The 18029-nt window shown below is 38.2% G+C and overlaps 1 protein-coding gene, 1 long non-coding RNA gene and 1 pseudogene across 5 annotated transcripts in view; 2 read left to right on the top strand and 1 right to left on the bottom strand.

Moving 5' to 3' along the window:
- The window catches only part of LOC144028455 (metabotropic glutamate receptor 1-like), a 47980-nt gene that overhangs the window by 11032 nt on the left and 18919 nt on the right, over positions 1–18029 (bottom strand). For all 3 annotated transcript variants that reach the window (XM_077535647.1, XM_077535648.1, XM_077535649.1), the window contains 3 exons: positions 4293–4461; positions 3682–3808; positions 1036–1519 (listed from right to left, as the gene is read on the bottom strand). In XM_077535647.1, coding sequence (XP_077391773.1) covers positions 1036–1519; positions 3682–3808; positions 4293–4461 — 780 coding nt within the window. The remainder of the gene's footprint in view (positions 1–1035; positions 1520–3681; positions 3809–4292; positions 4462–18029) is intronic.
- LOC144028507 (uncharacterized) lies at positions 6103–10097 on the top strand. The gene is made up of 3 exons (XR_013286245.1): positions 6103–6555; positions 6643–6761; positions 7772–10097. It is a non-coding gene; the product is annotated as an uncharacterized LOC144028507 (long non-coding RNA).
- On the top strand, positions 10119–15482 carry LOC144028491 (uncharacterized; annotated as a pseudogene). Its single transcript, XR_013286229.1, has 8 exons — positions 10119–10302; positions 10375–10477; positions 10688–10937; positions 11418–11477; positions 11896–11967; positions 12928–13121; positions 14980–15139; positions 15256–15482. The product of XR_013286229.1 is annotated as an uncharacterized LOC144028491 (transcript).

Here is an 18029-nt window from a genome sequence, read left to right as displayed (position 1 = left end):
TTAGCTGGTTATCGGAATGTCATTCTGTGAAATATCAGAAATGGCATTGGTCTAAAAATAAATTTAAAAAAAAAAATTAGTTTGGCCCTATTTACACACACAGCATTGTTAAATGCCTTAAAGAGTTCCTTCCATCCTTCCCCTAAAAATGTATAATGAGGAAAAATAACACTTGATAGCATTGCAATTTATAAAAACATACAGTAATGACTTAATTAAATAGAATTTAACAGTTAATGTCACACTGTATTCATAGCATTACACATAGTTGGCTTTTACACTCCAACTTTCTATAGATGCTATTTAGCTAGCGTTAACTAGTAGACAGGAAGGCTAATGCTGCATTCGAGGATGGTCGGAAGTCGGATACATCAGAGTTGGTTTTTCCCAGTTCCGAACTGAAAGTGTTGGAGGTGAAAGTAAACAACCAAAATGGCGGATAGTGATAAATACTTTTTTATTTTTGTCCTCAAAATTCATTTTGACCTCTAGAAAACTTACCTATGTGCAATTTTGCTTCATTTATAGTTTTAATCTTATTTCATAAGCATTCCATACAGTTAAGTAGTTGACCGTATAATTTCATGCAGGGAGATAGCGGCAATACTGTCACGTAAGTTGCGTTACGTGGAGTTGTCGAATATTTATGAATGAAGAAAGCTATCTAGTTTTATACTCGAATAAATTGTGCTTTGCCATTCAGAGTGACGTCACATTGTAGTCCGCCGGTGAAGTCGGGGTCCTTTTTTTCCTTCTGACTTCGCAAAGTGGAATTTCCGAGTTCAAAGGGGCGTTCCCGTACACACTTCCTGGTTTGAACTCGGAAAAGTCTGACTTCCAACCATCCTCGAATACAGCATTATCTATGTGTTTGTTTTGTTCAAACGAAAGGTGTAAATGTCTTTGTTAATATTTTGACAAAAGTAAACTTAAGCTGGGTGTAGCAATAAACAGCCTGAAGCCTCAAGTCCCTCTTATCACAAGTGCAGTAGTTGCAGAATAACACAAGTGTGAAAAATCCCAAACAATTCCAACCTTGGGTGTGAGCGTACGGGTTCGGGCGGCTCCAGGACCACCAGTGCCACCTCCAGGGCCAGCTGCACACCGACCAGCGCCGACGCGATGGCTACCTGCGCCCACGCGCCCATGAAGCGTGGCTTGCGGGTGCAGATCTTCTTCTTGCCGCCCGCCAGGATGCGGGCGATGCGGTTGGTCTTGGTGACCAGCGCCGAGTAGCACATGGCGGGCGAGAGGCCCACCAGGAGCCTCTGCAGGTAGCAGGAGGCCACGGTGGGCCGGGCCATGAGTGTGAAGGGGCACAGGTAGCCCAGGAAGATCCCCGCTAGGATGATGTAGCACAGCTCCCGGCTGGACGACTTGACCACAGGCGTGTCGCGGTACAGCACGAATGTAAGCGTCACGAAAGATGTTGTCAGGACGCCCAGGCAGGAGAAGACCACCTGGATGATGGATTCGGGACTGCTCCACTCCAGGTAACGCAGGGGGATGGCCTCGCAGCCTGGTGGAAAAAAAGATGCAGGCAGTCAAACTGGAGGTGGGGGGCATAAATATTGACTGAAGGGAAATCCAGCCTGCTGTATTCTTTTATCCGACACGCACTGAGCATTTACATTTTCTTTTTTGTTACTGGCCTACAGCTGTAATGTGTCACCTTCCTTTTGGAAACTGGGAGCTACTTCTTTGGTTCTGAATAATAATAAGAATTATTATTATTATTATTATTCATAATTCATTTATTCATTCATTCATTTTAATACTTCTGAAATGATAAATTTGCCTAAATAATCTTCAATTAATTAGACTTAATTAGTGAGACACGGAGACTCATACTTTCAAATGTTTGTCACTGTTTGTCAGCCCCGGTCCTTGAGTACCCCTATCCAGCCTATTTCCCATGTCTCCCTCAACCAACACACCTGAGGATCATTATCAGGCTTCATGCAAGCTTGCTGATTAGTGTGAAACACCTGTGTTGCTGTGGGACATGGAAAACAGGCTGGATATGGGTACTCAAGGACCAAGGTTGAGAACCACTAGATAACATTTTGTGTCCCATTTAGTACTGTATCAGCTCGCGGGAGGTGCTGGAGCCTATCTCAGCTGGCTTTGGGCAGTAGGTGGGGTACACACTGAAATGGTTGCCAGCAGGGCACACAGAGATGAACAACCATCCACACACACAAGCACATCTAGGGACAATTCGCCCAATTAACCTGCCATGCATGTCTTTGGAATGTGGGAGGAGACCGGAGTACCCGGAGAAGACCCACGCGGGCACGGGGAGAACATGCAAACTCCACCCAGGAAGGCCGTAGCCCGGACTCGAACGTGGGTCCTCAGTACTGGGAGGCGGATGTGCTAACCACTCATTGACCGTGCCGCCAATTTCCAATTCAGATAAAAACATGACAGGCTTCTCTTTGGGGCTCTGTGTGGCCAGTGGGGGGATTTGCTGAATTTGCCAAATATTGCAGTGCTTCAAAGATTTGCCTGTAAGTTCGCAAACCAGTTGTTTACTTTTACGGCCTTAAACATTGTAGGTTGCACTCTAACTACAACAAGTCTCACAAGTGGCTTTACAAGGGTATTCATAATGAAAGAGTAGAGATGAAATAGGTTTATAAGAGTATGAACAACCAATAATCACTATTATTGGCAGTGATAGGAGATCCCAAAATCAAATTTTGCTTAGGGCTCCATGGAGGCTTGGTATTGGTTTAGATGATGGATGGATGGATGGATGGATGGATGGATGGATGGCTCTTTTTTTGTTGTTGCTTATATTGGCTGAATTTCTTTTTCCTTTTGTTCTATTAGTTCTAATTTTTCAAAAATACTTCATTTCACTTCAGTTTTTCTTAGTTTTAGACAGTATAGTTTTGTTAGCTAGTTTAGTTTACTTGAGTGGAGATTTTTTAAATTAATTTATTATTTTTCTAATGTAAGAGTTAGAGTTGCGGTGACATTTCCTTACAACTGGACAAACACTGGCGTACAGGTCGGGACTTGGGCCGATCCATAAGAAGTGTCTTGTCCTTGAAATGCACATTGCGGAGCCATTTAAGTGGGCCAGAGTGGCAGGGAGAGGAAAGTATGTAAGTAGGTCTCAACCTGATGAATCGATGGCCTCTCTGGTGTCATGGGAAAGCATTGGAAATAGCACACATGAGGAGGAGATGAGGAAAAAAAAAACAGGAACATATGAGAAGGAACTTTTCATCTAACAAACTTTGCTTCAAACCAAAATAGCTAACTTGATGTATGTTTTAGGGTCCTTGAGACTTTTTTAGTGTCCTGTTATGATTGAATGTCCACCCATAAAACTTTAACGCCTGTACTGCTTACAAAATCACTTTAACTTAGCCACATCACATTTAGTATATGTCTTATGAGTAGACTCACAAAAAAGTGTATTGTTTTAGTTCAAAACAGACAGTGTTTATGCTCTTTCAAATATGAACTCTGAAAGTTCAATTGTTGTCACATCTGACCCACCTATACAGTAAACCCCCTCCATCACGTGTTCAAGATTCGCAGTCCCGATATCTTGCAGATTTTTATTTTTTATTTTGCACGGTTAATAATTCTATTTTGGTCTCATGCTTAAAAAAAATAAAAATAAATCAGATGTCATTGCACTTGCTGTCCTATAAAACCTACCTTCCAGTTCTTGGTCTGGCCACCATCCCAGCTCGCAAGCCTTGCAGGTGAACTCATCCTGGACGTACTCGTTGTCTTTGCAGGCTGTGCAGATCCAGCAGCAGCTCACCTCGCCCTTCCTGATCACCTGCTCCACAACAACAATAAAACTTGACCACTGTGACCTGTCACATCATTACTTCGCTGCAATTTGAAACTCAAATCTAACTAAGATGAAATATTTCTGAGCAGAACAAAATATGCTAGGCCAAGATATTTCTTCTTACCGTGCACTTTTTGTGTAGGCTAAGAGCATTCACTTGCTTCATGTACTTTTTTCAACCTTAAAATCTTATAAATCTTATTATAACTATTTGTTGAGATTTTATTACTGTTCTGAACTTGTGATATTATAATTCTATCGGCTTAAGCAGTATAAATAGACTTGTTTTTAAAAGGCTATGTTCACTTCGCTCAGTAGAATTGACCTCTTCTATTGGCAGATCCTTTTGCTTTTAAGGTGGCAGGCCATCATAGTGTTTTGAGTAACGAATGTGGTCAGGGAACTAATTAAACCTTTTTGGTCTTAGTTGTTTTTAGTTTTAGCAGTGTTGATGATCTCGTGTAATCACCTTGATCTCCCCCTTGGAGCAGGGCTCGCTGCACACCGAGCGCACCACTCCGGTACGGTTGGTCATCATGGCGTCATCGTCGATGCTGAGCACACCCTCGTGCCACGAACCGATGTTGACGTAGTCGTACAGACCGGGACGTATGCTCTGGAAGTTCATGATCTCGTACCTGGACAGTAGACGGCATTGCAAGACAAAGAATCTGTTCAGTGTACTACAACCATTTTTGATGAAATAAAAATGGATTAGAACAGTTTTTGATTTTTTTATTTCATTCATTTTTTTGTTTTTACTTTTGTTATATTAACTTAGTTTTAATATTTTTGAACGGGTTTGTAGTTCCTTTTAGTTTAGCTTGGATTATTTTTAGTATTAGTTTTTAGCATATGGATTTTTTTTTTTTTTTGTTCCTGTGTAAGATGGAAAAAAAGGTCACTAAATTATTGTACCTGTCATGGATTTTGTTTGGTTTGGTTTGTTTTTGCTTTTGTCTGGTTTTTAGTTTTGAGTGTTTTGTTTGACTTTATCACCTTTCTTTAAGTTTCAGCCCTGATCTGTTTTATTGTCCTTGTATGCCTCCCTATTCTTGTCAAAGCATAGTCATGTCCACCTGTGTTTGCCTGCCCTTCATGTAGCTACCAATTAGCTTCCCCTGCCACTTGTGTCTTGCCCAGCTGTTTCTAATCATTGTCAATTACTTTCTGTATTTAGTTCTGTTGAGAGATTATGTCCTCAGTTGATTGTTTATATGTACAGTACTCAGTTGATGTGTAATTTTGCGCTTATGCCACTGTGAGGCGCTCGAACACTTTTCTTTACTTTTTCTTTTTACTTGTGTTAAGCCTGAATCCTGTTGTATGAAGACGTGTTTTGTTGATCTCCGCAATAAATACGCCATACTTGGCTAAAGACACTTTATCTTATTTTTCCCGTCATACATTTATTCGAATGCATCGTTAAGCTGCCATATCTTAACAAGTTCCCTGTCTAAACGCTGTCCTCTGTCGGTTCATTGTTATTTTCTGCCTGAATTGCTGCCTTTCTCCTGTCCTATTGCTCTGTCCAAGATTCCCTTGTTTGTCTGGCCGGAGTTTATTTGTGTTTTGATCCGTTCCTTATTTGCCTCCTGCTTTTGTTTTATTAATAAAATCCCTACTTGACTCGTCTGCCCTCGTGCCCTGCTTCGCCTGCATTTCGGTCCCTCACCTCGCCGTCACTTGACAGTACTAAGTACTCTACTATTCCCAAATGAAAAATACATACATATTACTGTAAAATGATTCCCAAAAGCTCATGCATTGTATTAAATGGCCCAAAAAAATAAAATAAAAATAAATAAAAAAATAAAAAAATATAAAAATAAAATAAAACGAAAACAAAGGTGATTTTCGCCATAATTATAGTAACTTTGTCAGCTTATTTTTATCTTGTTTTTATTGTTATTTCCTTAACAAAATGTTTTTTTTCACTTAGTTTTAGTTATTTCATTAGTTTTCACAAACTATAATAACCTTGCTTAAAGGTTTATAATGCTGTGCCATCAATAGTTTCATTAGCGTGTCTATGGCATTTTTCCTTGTGTCTTAGCATTAAGCTAACAGCCTTTTTAAAGATATGTGGTTTAGTTATATAGTTAATTAAGTTAAACAGCATGTAATTATCTTTATGCTTTGCTTTACAGCAAACGTCAACGCCATGTGTAGGATGTATTTTTTTTGTATTATAATCCCCCCTGGTGGTCAACAGCGTAATCATGATGCACAAATTGTTAAATAAAGTTTTATTAGGGCCCGATCAGATAGCAGTCAGTTCTGGGCCGATTCTGGCTGTCTTCCGTCAGTGTCGGCTGACAGCCGGACAGATTAACTGTGTATAAGCCAAACTCGGCCCAGATGAGGATACCACATATTTATAATCCTCAAGTCAAGTTGTTACTGGGCCAAGGGTATTTATACTGTTCATGGCCCATGACCATGATGTGAGTTTTGGCCCACAGGTTTTTCTTAGTGTGACGATACACAAGTATGATGCCGTTGCCGGGCCAGAACAGACATTCGCCCGTCAGCCGGCCGCCGCCGCCGCCGCCGCCAAAAACCCCCCCAAAACAAAACACTGCGACGCTGGATGCCGTTTACTTGCTGGATCGAGAAGTGACGTCCCCGGCGGCTAAATTCGAATTGAAACATTAATTTTTGTGTGGCGTTTTGACGTCAGGATTGTAGTCACACATTCTTTTGGAGCCACGAAGAAACCGACTACTGCGGTAAGTGACTTGTTTTGTTGTTGCTTTGGAACGGAGTTGTCTTTTACTAGCCTTACTTATTTAACGTTTCATTGACTGCCCGTGCAGGACACTGTATTGCACCGAGCGACACCGAGCGCCGCTGTCAGCCCTCATGTTTAAAAAACAAACAAACAAACATACAAACAAACCGCCATCCACTCGACTACTGGACCACATTGAAGTGGGTAGGTGAGCGTGTTTTCACATATTAATGTTTTATTTCAAATAATTGAAATGTCACGGACCGGGCGTGTGTTTGAACACTTCTTTGTGAGCTAAAATAGCGTCTGTTCCGTAAAGTTAGCTAGCTAGAGTAATAAATAAGATACCGAAGTTGCTGTGGGGATTATTCCCCCCCCCCCCCCCCCAAAAAAAACGCCATTGACTTGACTAGACCACACACTGAAGAGGGTCGCTATAGGTGAGTGTGTTTTCTCAACTTAATGTTTTATTTAGTATAATTGAAATGTTGATACATGTATATGTGGTTGACTTTGTTTTAAATGCCGGTGGTGAACAATTCTTTCTGACTTAAAAAGGAGTTTATTCGGTTATTCGGTGCGGTAAAGATAGCTACTAGCTAGCTAGCTAAAGTAATAATTTCGTCCCCGTTCCTCTGTGGGGATTATTTAGGTAAGCACATGTAATTATAGAGCGTGATTAAATCAAACACTTACAAAACTATCGAAATGTAGCCTAATGGGACAAACTGCCTAGAACACTTGAGATTTTCAAATCATATTTCAAATCTTCTAGCTTGTGCAAGCTATTTCAACAATTTGGCGGGCAGCCGCAGGTGCACTTCTGTAACTTACGTGAGTGACGTTATGGGCCACAGGCGATAACGTGAGTTTGCTGAGTATATTGAGCTGAAGTGGGACAGTTGTGGAAACACGTGAACTCACATGAATACTGTATAACATTAGGAGATTAATTTGCAAGTTATTTTGTATGGCAACCAGCCCAAAGACGGCAGGGATGATAAAGGATAAGGAGTTCAGATAATATATGGAATGGGTGCTATATTGTGTGCTTTTTAGATGGCCTGTAGTAGCCCAATCACAAAACATTTTAAAGGAAATTTCTATTTTAAATTTATGGCTTCGCGTTTGCACATTGGTTGTGTCATAAATATGTTTCCTGTACATTCATTTTTTTTTTTAAAATCATGTGCCTATGTTTTTTTCCCCCACAGTTTGATTTGTCCATCCAGCACCACAGAATATTAAAGGTATTGTTTTTATTACCAGTTTAAGACTTAACAATGGATAGAAGGAGTCTTAGAAAGCGGGCTGTAAAAAAAAGTCAACACCTTGATAGCTTCCTTTCAGAGTGAAACTGAGGCTGTACATGAGGATCTTCATTCTGTAGCTGAAGTTTATCAAGCTGAAGCAGAACCTGATGAAGCAAATTCAGCCTCATCTGAGTCAGCATACTCAGATGATCAATCGGATGATGTAGATGAAAATGCTTGTGGAGATTCTTTAAATACATCTTTGTGTGACTGGGCTGTAAATTTTAATATCTCTTTGGTTGCTTTGACTGCTCTCCTGACCATCCTGAAAATTCATCATCCCATGTTACCCAGGGATGGTAGAACTCTCCTCAGAACCAAAACTGTATATAATGTACAAAGTCTAGCTGGTGGTAAATACTTTTACTTTGGCATACTAGGGTCACTTACAAAAACCTTTGAGAGCGTATGGTCAAAGATCCCGGATGGACACGTGTTTAGACTGCAGCTGAACATTGATTGTTTGCCACTCTTTAAAAGTTCTAACATCCAGTTTTGGCCCATTTTGGGGTTACTTCAGGAATATTCAAAGAAACCAGTTATTCTTGCACTCTTTTGTGGTGACTCAAAACCATCCTCACTAAATGAATATTTGGCAGATCTTGTGAGTGAATTGCAAAGAGTTGGCAAAGGCTTTGTCATAAAAGGCAAGCATTTTTTTCTTCGGGTGAGCTCTGTCATTTGTGATGCTCCAGCTAGAGCATTTATCAAGGGGATAAAGTCTCATACAGGATATTTTGGATGTGATAAATGCATTCAGAAAGGTGTTTGGATCAACCACAGGATGACCTTCCCAGAGGTCAACAGTGCTTGCAGAACTGATGCCTCTTTTATCACTATGTCTGATGAGGGCCACCATAATGAAATTTCACCTTTAAAAGATGCAAATATTGCAATGGTGACATGCTTTCCACATGATTAATATGTACTTAGTTTGTCTTGGTGTCATGAGAAAACTGTTAGATCTTTGGCATGGTTCAGGAACGCTGCGTGTTCGAATCTCTGCCGGTCAGAGTCAGCTGATTTCAAATGCACTATTGTCGTTGAAATCTTTCATTCCAACTGAATTTGCAAGAAAGCCTAGATCATTATTAGAGAGGCAAAGATGGAAGGCAACAGAGTTAAGGCAGTTTTTATTGTACACTGGTCCAGTAGTCCTCTGTGATGTGCTTGCAGTTCCACTATATCAAAACTTTATGCTGCTATCTGTATCCATTTTTATATTGTCAAATCCAGCATTATATCTGGCCCTAAATGATTTTACTCACAGTCTACTTGTGTCCTTTGTGGAACATTTTAGTCAGTTGTATGGTCCAGAGAATGTTGTTTACAATGTTCATGGACTGACACATCTTTGTGAGGATGTAAGACTGCATGGAAACCTGAACTTAATATCTGGCTTCCCATTTGAGAACTTGCTGGGAAGGATTAAGAAAATGATAAGAACTCCTCACCATCCTTTACCTCAGATCATCCGTAGACTCTCAGAAAGGAATAGTTTCCTTAGGAATGAAAAAATACAGGGAAAGGGAACCCTACTGAGAGAGCACAAAGATGGTCCCGTACCAGACAGTTTCAAAACTGTTGTGCAGTTTCAGGAGGCAGTCATAGGGCTTGCAACTATTAACATCTGTTGTGAGAAAGACAGTTGTGTTAAAATTGGCAACCTCATAGCTGTAGTGGTAAATATTGTTTTGTGTGATGATGGAACCTATATAGTGTACAGGGAATATGAACAGCAAGCATCATTTTTTGACTACCCCATGAACTCTACTGAGCTTGGGATATATGTTGTGTGTAGTCTGTCAAAACATGTTAAAGCCAGCAAACTTGATGATGAAATAGTAAAGTGTGTCAAGTTACCATATAAAGGGAGATTTGGAGCTATTCCTTTGTTACGCACAAGTAACTAAACAAGAGTTCATGGATGCAATGGGGTGACATTTTTGTACATTCAGTAACCAGTTCAATAGTGATGCAAACAAAAATGCAGTCCAGTCAACACTAAAACTACAGTTTCCAAAATTACCATACAGTGCTTAATTATTTTTAGTAATACATTCTAACATGTTGTTGAACTGCTATTTGAAAATCTTTTCACGCATTTCATACCACCGTACTTGTAAATCCAAGTTCAGTCCCGGAGATCTTGTGATGAGACTATATACTGTAATGATATCTATTGTTTCCATTAATTTTGCATTAATTGTAAAGCTGCAGAATTAGATTTTTTTTTTTTTTTTAAGACATGTTTAAAATAGTCGAATTCCTGGAGACCAGTGAGGTAGAGCTAGTCCCAGGTGCTTGGGTCAAGGACAATGAATGCCGATGGCCACATCTCAGAGGGAAGGCTCTAGAGACAGCCATTAAGCAAAAAGTCCATCCTGAGCCAGACTGGATGACATGGACTATTCAAGTGATGTTTACAACTGGTATGTATACAAATATGGTTATATTTAGTGGTTTCACATGTTATTGATTTTTTTTTTTCTCGCTTCAAACAGATAATTATCTGGAAGGGAGACAGAAGCTGCGCGAGGCAGAGCAGCGATCAGACCTTCAGTCAGATGCTGAAAACTGCAGTGCAAAAATAGCAAGACGCAAAATGTACGTGAAGTATTGTAAACCATTCCTATTGAAGTGAACACTTCCATAATTTGCTGTATTGATGCTTGAATGAGCGAACAGTTTACATATCCTGTAATGCTTTGTTTGAAAGTCGAAGCGCACCAAATAATGTTACAATTCCTTTCTCTGATTTAATATTACCATTTATTTTTAGAAAACACCTACATTTTCAATATAATGTGTTTTCAGGCTGCATATTTGTCAGATAGTGAGGATGATGCAGGACTTCAGCAGCGTGACAGTAGTTTACCAAGTGCTCCACCAGTTTGTCAGCCAACTTAGAGAACTCTCCATCCTCCCATGTCATCACATCCAAACTCTTCTAACCAAAGCCAAAGTGAAATGAGACAGGAGAACGTTTGCCAGGCATCCTCCTATAGCCAGTGGAATGCAGACCAGGACAATAGGAACAGCTTGCAGTGGGGTCACCAGTTTGAGCGTAAGTATTTGCAGTGTTTATCTCATCTTTCTTTGTTTCATATAAGAAAAAGATGTTTTTTCTTAATCTTAACTCATTCACTCCCAGCCGTTTTCACTGAAGCGAACCCCTTCGCTCATGGCAGTTTTACTGAATTTTGACTTATTTTGCATGACTCACAGAATATTATTTTCTATTGCTATAAAAACATGGAACCTGCCAAAAGAAATATTAATCTCTTCTTTCATCAGGAAAAAGAAGTATATTTCTATCTGTTTCTGTTCTGCAGCAATTAGCATTCGAATGTAGCTAAGTTAAGTTGGGATTTCAGTCCTGTCAAGTATACACGAGAGCTTTTTGATAGCTTTCACACTGGCCCTAAAAACTTACTTTTATTAAGCACATATGTTAATTGTGAGGCAACATTTTGTTTCCTTGTTTAAAATATCATCTATGAAAGTAACTCTTAACAATTCCAAATTGGATTTGTGCGGTCCACAGAAGCTGTCCAGGGAACACATGAACTCCAGAGTCATCCAGGTCCCCAACAAAACTATGCCTGTGAGTGAGCAGTTAAAGATATGGTAAATGGTAATGGTAAAGGAGCTTATATAGCGCTTTCTACACTATATGGTGCTCAAAGCGCTTTACAATTTATGGTTGGGTTTTAGTCATAGGTTATTTGATGTTATGTGATGTGTCCTAAATTAAAATGGATATATTTGAAGTGAATTTCATAAAATCAGGTGAAGAGAGAGGAAACATTGAAATATTTTTAAGATAAATTAGATGTCTTTTCCCCTGAGATGTTAGCTCTGTTTGTCATCACTCAATTGGAAGCCACTTTTTCCCTGTACTATTTAACTGTATTTGTAAATGCTAAATGGATTGATAAAACTTGAGTGTAAATCTTCTGAATGCTTATGTTGTGACTCGCAATTATTTTTATGCTAAAACCTAAAATTCTATTTCTTTCAAGATAATCCTAACCTATGGTCCCAGCCGATGCACACAGCAACAAGGACTCCTCAAGAATCATTGACTACAACCTGTAAGTTATTCTTTGTTACATGTAGTTTTAAAGGGTATGTATTGGGGTATTTTAAGTCCTTTTCCAGTTAACTATAGGCATATAATGATTAAATCTCACCATAATTTGACACTATGGCGAGGTAATTATTTATGAAATATTAGGTATTTTAGTGCCAATTTTTTTTTTTTTAATGCCCTGGTTTAGTAAAACCCCGCCTCTACCCATGTAGTTTTTCGCACCTCTCTTGTCCTAAAATGGCTGCTGCACACAAAACTCTGGAGCGCTGCGTTCAAGCGCTCCTCTGAGTGGCCACGCAAGACCGGCCAGCTCTTGCAGTACAACTGTGTCTTATTTAAATGGAAAAATTGATTAGTGATATATATATATATTAGGGGTGTGAATTGCCTAGTACCTGATGATTCGATTCGTATCACGATTCACAGGATTAATCCCGATACGAATTTATAAGTCGATTGTTGCGATTTTTTTTCATTCAAATTTAGAAAATACTAATCAGTAAGCTTGTAGAGTGTAAGATTTATATGAAAATGTATTATTTATTTATCTGAAATTTCAGTCTTATAGAGGTTGTAATTTGTTTCATGTTTGAACACCATTGAAATAAAATATTAAGGCTTAATGTTCCGTTCATATAACATTCTTCCATGCTTAAGGTGTGAATCCTTAAAAAAAAAAAAAAAAAAAAAAAAAATCGATTTTGCCGATTATTGAATCGATTCGAGAATCGCGCGATGTAGTATCGCGATATATCGCCGAATCGAATATATATATATATATATATATATATATATATATATATATATATATATATATATATATATATATACACATACATATATATGTATCGCAAGTGGCTTCTGAAGCTTCATTTTCCCCTCACTACCTTTAAATAATTACGGAGACTTAGGTCTGTGTGATATTTTTGAAATACTCTTGTATCTTTTCTTTGTTTTGCAGCACTAATGCGTGAAATGCTGACCAAACAGGAGATGATTCTTGACCAGCAAAAACAGATCCTTCACCTACTGAAGGCAAGGCAGGAAGATGCGGCTGATTACACCATCAATGACGGTCTTTTGCCCATAAAAGATCAACAAGGCCTGCAGGATATCGAAGCCAAACTCCAGGACTCAGACTTCAGAATGAAACTGGTGAGTAAATGGTATCTTATTTTTTTTTTAAGAGAAATGTGAGCAAATAGGTTCAAAACATTTTTTTGCTATTTTAATTTGAATGTCTTTTATTTCAAAACTGTTTCATCAAGGCTCTATACTAGAGTCAAAATAAAAACATTTTGTAAGTACAATGTCACACGCACACACACCACACCAGTTGATATCAGGGCTGGACGATTAACGGAAATGTTATCGTTATTTTGATTTTGGCTTCTCCCTATCATTAAAACATAATGATTGAAGAAAAACGATTAATGTGCAGAATGCTGCAACGTGTTTACAAGATCATTAAGTTGTGAATGGATCCTGAATGCACCATGTAGCTGTGGAAACGCATGCCCACGGGTAAGATTAGGGATGCACCGAAATGACAATTTTTTAAAAATGATTGGCCAAAAACCGAAACGCAGAAAAAATGTCAATTTTTACTATCATTGCATTTATTCTAATGAATTAAAAAAATATATATGTTATAAAATATTTATTTAGCACTGGCATTTTAACAAAGCACAATATAAATTGAAATGTGCCTATACCACAGACATGTTGGCTAATGGTACATTAAACACCAAATGAAGGTTGAGCATTTACTTTAAAAAAATATATATATATACTTTCTATATATACGCACATTCACATATACACCAAGCGATGTCCCTCTCCTCCGGTGTGCGCAATGATCCTGGGAGCTGCTGTGACTGACCGGTGCAAACTCCAACGGTGAAAAGCCAGTGAGAAGCTAGGCGGACACTCACCCCCACATTCGCTGTCTATTTCAAGCATCAATTTGCAGCTTTTTATTATTATTTTTTTTTCAGACATATTTTTATCGGCTTTAATTTTATATCGGCCGAATGCCGAAAATGTTAAAAATAGCTGTTTTCGGCCGAAAGTTTTCGGTGGGCATCCATCGGCATCTCGGCATCCCTGGGTAAGATAACACTACTCAAAGGCACAAATTCTTCCCAGTTTGTGAAAAACAAGTTATTTGAATAGAATACACTCAGCTCTCTACTGTTCTCGTTGTAAGCGTGTACACCATGGATGATCGACACCACACTGACCCTAAGAGGCCAAAATACGCAGAGACACCCAGTATTTGTTTTTGCAATTACTGTTTTAGTATACATGAGTTGTATTTTACCGTTTTAAATTTTAACTTTTTTGAGTTTAAGGATTTACAAAATTTTCTTTTCCTCAAAATTCAAGGATACAAATACATGATCCAAGGACTTTTTTGTTTTTATCAAACTAACACACATTTCTGTATGACATAGCACGAAAACTAAAATAAATATGATAAAGATGTTAATGTAATGCTTATATTTGAAATGAAGAATAAAAATGCAAGAGGCTTGAATTTCATATATTTATAAGGTTAGGTTGTTGTACTTGACAAAAAGAATAGTGCTTAACAATAGTGTTCAACGTGAAGGGATGAATGAGCGTAAGGCTATGATAATAGTTTTGAGTAGTTGAGTTTTAGTAAAAAAATAAAAATAAAAAATAAAAAATTAGTTTTAAAATTGATGAATAATTATTTTATTAATTGTGATTTCAATCTCAACAAAAAATAGATAATCATTTTCCATAATCATCCAGCCCTACTACAAATGCAGCACATGCACATATACACTTAACTTACTCAAACATATTTGTGTACAGTCCTATATATAATTTTTAGCAATTCTCAATTTTTTTTAGCCCTCTGGCCACATTGACCCAAATTTCAGATAATAATTAAAATACAGTATGTTGCAGTACCCTTGACTTAACTCTATCAACCTAATAATTTTTCTTCTGACTACTCAAAGAAACAACTTTATCCTTTCAGATAAACCACTTGAGTCTTATTGGGGGATGTGACGTGAAAGACACAGTGTGGCGCTTAATGAAACAGACAATCTCAAACAGCCTGGCCAAGGAGACGAATTGGAGAGGAGTAAATGGTAAAACTTCAATGACATCTCTCCAATTAAAGGCTGTCCTAATTGGTAAATATTCAGATTTTTCAATCTATTCAAATTTCCGCAGGATCATATAATTTTGTCACATTGTATTTGCATTGTACTAACAAAATGTTTCTTTATTAAATGGTTGTCTATTTCAGCTGCTGTCAGAAAGAGCCCCCTCACAAAAACGGCCTCACAACATGAAATAGAGAGCCACATGAAAAGATGGTTGCAGCTCGCAGCAGACAGAGAAGGGGGAAGAAAACGGCGACTCAGATTGAGTGAAAGTTAAATTGGGGTTTATCTGTAATTTAGAATGTTTTGTTGCACTGTTGAACATTAACTGTTGTTGTTAAGGATGTTTTAAGTAATAAATTAGTAACTGTTGTTTGTTAAGGATGTTTTAAGTAATACATTAGTAACTGTTGTTGCTGTGTTTTGAAATAAATTGTTCACCTTTGGTGTATTCATGTACTTGTATATTTTTAATCGTCACAGAAACATTCATGTACATAGACAGATATCAGGTCTTGTGTTGCACTAACTAGTGTTTACTATATGTATTGCTGCATTTTTCACTGGTGTTTCTGAAATGCTGAAAAATACTACTCAAGAGTATTTTGTTAATATCAAAGCAAGGGACCACTTGCCATTTTAGCACTTTTAAATTCATTCAACAACTGCAACAAATCAGACTGTTCTAATGAAGACGGTTTTATCTAAATGTTTAACAGCAATCTGGAGTGTCATGTTTCAGTATTTCAGAAATACTAAGAAAAAGACTGCACTCTTAAAACAGAATCGTTGAACAAATTTAAGATTACGAATTGAATTGTTGACCAACTTAAAAAATTGCTTCAACTGGTAACACTCAATTGAAGTTAGTCCAAAGTGAATATTGAGTTTAATTAGTTATGAGTTCATTAAATTAAATATATTAATCTAAAAAATGACTCTAATCCAAAGTATTAAATTTAATGAACTCATAATCAATTAAACTTAATATATTCACTTTGGACTAACTTAATTCAGTAATGTGTTAACAATTGAAGCATTTTTTTTAATTGGTCAACAGTTCAATTTGTAATCTTTAATTGGTTAAACAATTCTCTTTTTAGAGTGTGGATGGGACACAAGATCTCCATGGCAACACAATCTTTCATGCAGTGCATGGGCCAGGTTTGGGCCGGTGTCGGTACCATATGTATTCGGCCTGCCAGATCCATTCGGGGTCCTTCGCCTACAGATGACGTTACGCTACAGGATTGGCTGAGACGTTTTACGCTACAGGATTGGCTGAGATGTCGACGATTGTGATTGGTGAGGCAACTTTCCAGTCGTTGGAGGGAAAACATTGACGCTTTTTACGAAGAAATTTATTATTATTTATCTAATGGGACTTATCACAGCCGCACTACTGGATCAAACTGTTCGGCGACCCAAAAGGCAAGGATTCGTAACGCGTCAAAATCATTCATCAATCATCATCAATCAATTACATCTCACCGTGGCTATTCTAATGTATTGATCTCTCGTCTTCCCTTGTCTAGGATTAAAGGTTTGCCGTGAAACCCTTTCAGACTTGTTTGTTGTTGTTGTTTTGTGGAAGGAAAAAAATACTGAACATATAAAGAAAAGTTGTGCATTCATTCATTCATTCATTCATTCATTCATTCATTCATTCATTCATGTGTCATTCATTGATTTGTTAATGCATTTGACATCTTTAAAGAAAAAGTAAAATGTGCTACTGTAGTTGATGAAGTTAACTGATGAGTTTCGACTTTACGGTAGTAGGCCATTACCTTTGATTAATATTTATATCAATAGTCCATGAGACACACATGCACACACATGAAGGTTACAAATAAATTCGTAGTTACCTAATAACCTGAGGCTGAGTACAGAACATATTGGTGAGGAAATGTCACATCTCAGGCAATAATTCCATCATTTTATTATCATCATCATGGTAATTATTTTCTGCAATACGCACGACCCTCCGCAACTCATAGTGCAGTGTCACCTCTGAGGTGACATTGGCAAGAAAATATTAAAGATGTCATTTAAATAACAAAATGTATGGGCTGAGATTGCAAAACGTAAATAAACGTAAGTATAAAAGCAGGATACTTTAAGATTGACTAAATAATGAAATAGATTGAAAAAATACATTAGATAAAATAAATATAAAAAATGGAGGTAAAATAGCACATAAATGCAAAAAAGTAAAACTGCGATGGGACGAAATATTGTCAGTTGACGTGCTAATGTGTTCCTATAATCATTACGACTGTTTTTGTGATGTATTGTGATACGTGAACCGCAAAATTCGGACACCAAACCAACGTGAACACATTTGACACTGCTCGCTTGCTGTACTGACGTCATCATCAAGCGCCGACCAGACGCGAAGACCCCCGAATGGATCTGGCAGGCCGAACACATATGGTACCGACACCGGCAGCACATCTTAAATTGATCGGTTTATAGTGTATGGGCCAGACCTGGGCCAACAGTAGAGTTTTCAGTTAATATCGGTATGCCGTGTGTGGGCCAGAGGTGGGCCAATTTATTATAGGCTACCTAAAGTAAGACAGCATGTGGGCCAGATGTGAGCCACAGCCTTTTTCTGTTGTTAAAAATACACTGGGCCATGTCAGGCCCATTCATGTTGAACCGGAACATCTTGCCGTGTGTGGGCCGGGGACCCAGGCGTATACTGGGCCAGAACAAACGCAAGCATGTGGCCCATATATGAGCCGGAGGAATTTTGCTAGCTGGGGAGCAGCGACCGCTGCGAGGTCCCTCTTGTTTTTGTAAGAATTCTTCTTCTTCTTCTTCTTCGTCAACGATCGCATTTTTGAGGGCCTAAACATTTACGAAAACTCACCAAACTTTGCAGTCTCTTCGGGCCCGGCGAAAAATTTGA

The sequence above is a fragment of the Festucalex cinctus genome, chromosome 1 (assembly GCF_051991245.1).
Source record: "Festucalex cinctus isolate MCC-2025b chromosome 1, RoL_Fcin_1.0, whole genome shotgun sequence".
Taxonomy (NCBI): domain Eukaryota; kingdom Metazoa; phylum Chordata; class Actinopteri; order Syngnathiformes; family Syngnathidae; genus Festucalex; species Festucalex cinctus.
The sequence above is the reverse complement of the archived record's forward strand: the minus strand, read 5'-3'. Positions and strand labels throughout refer to the sequence as shown.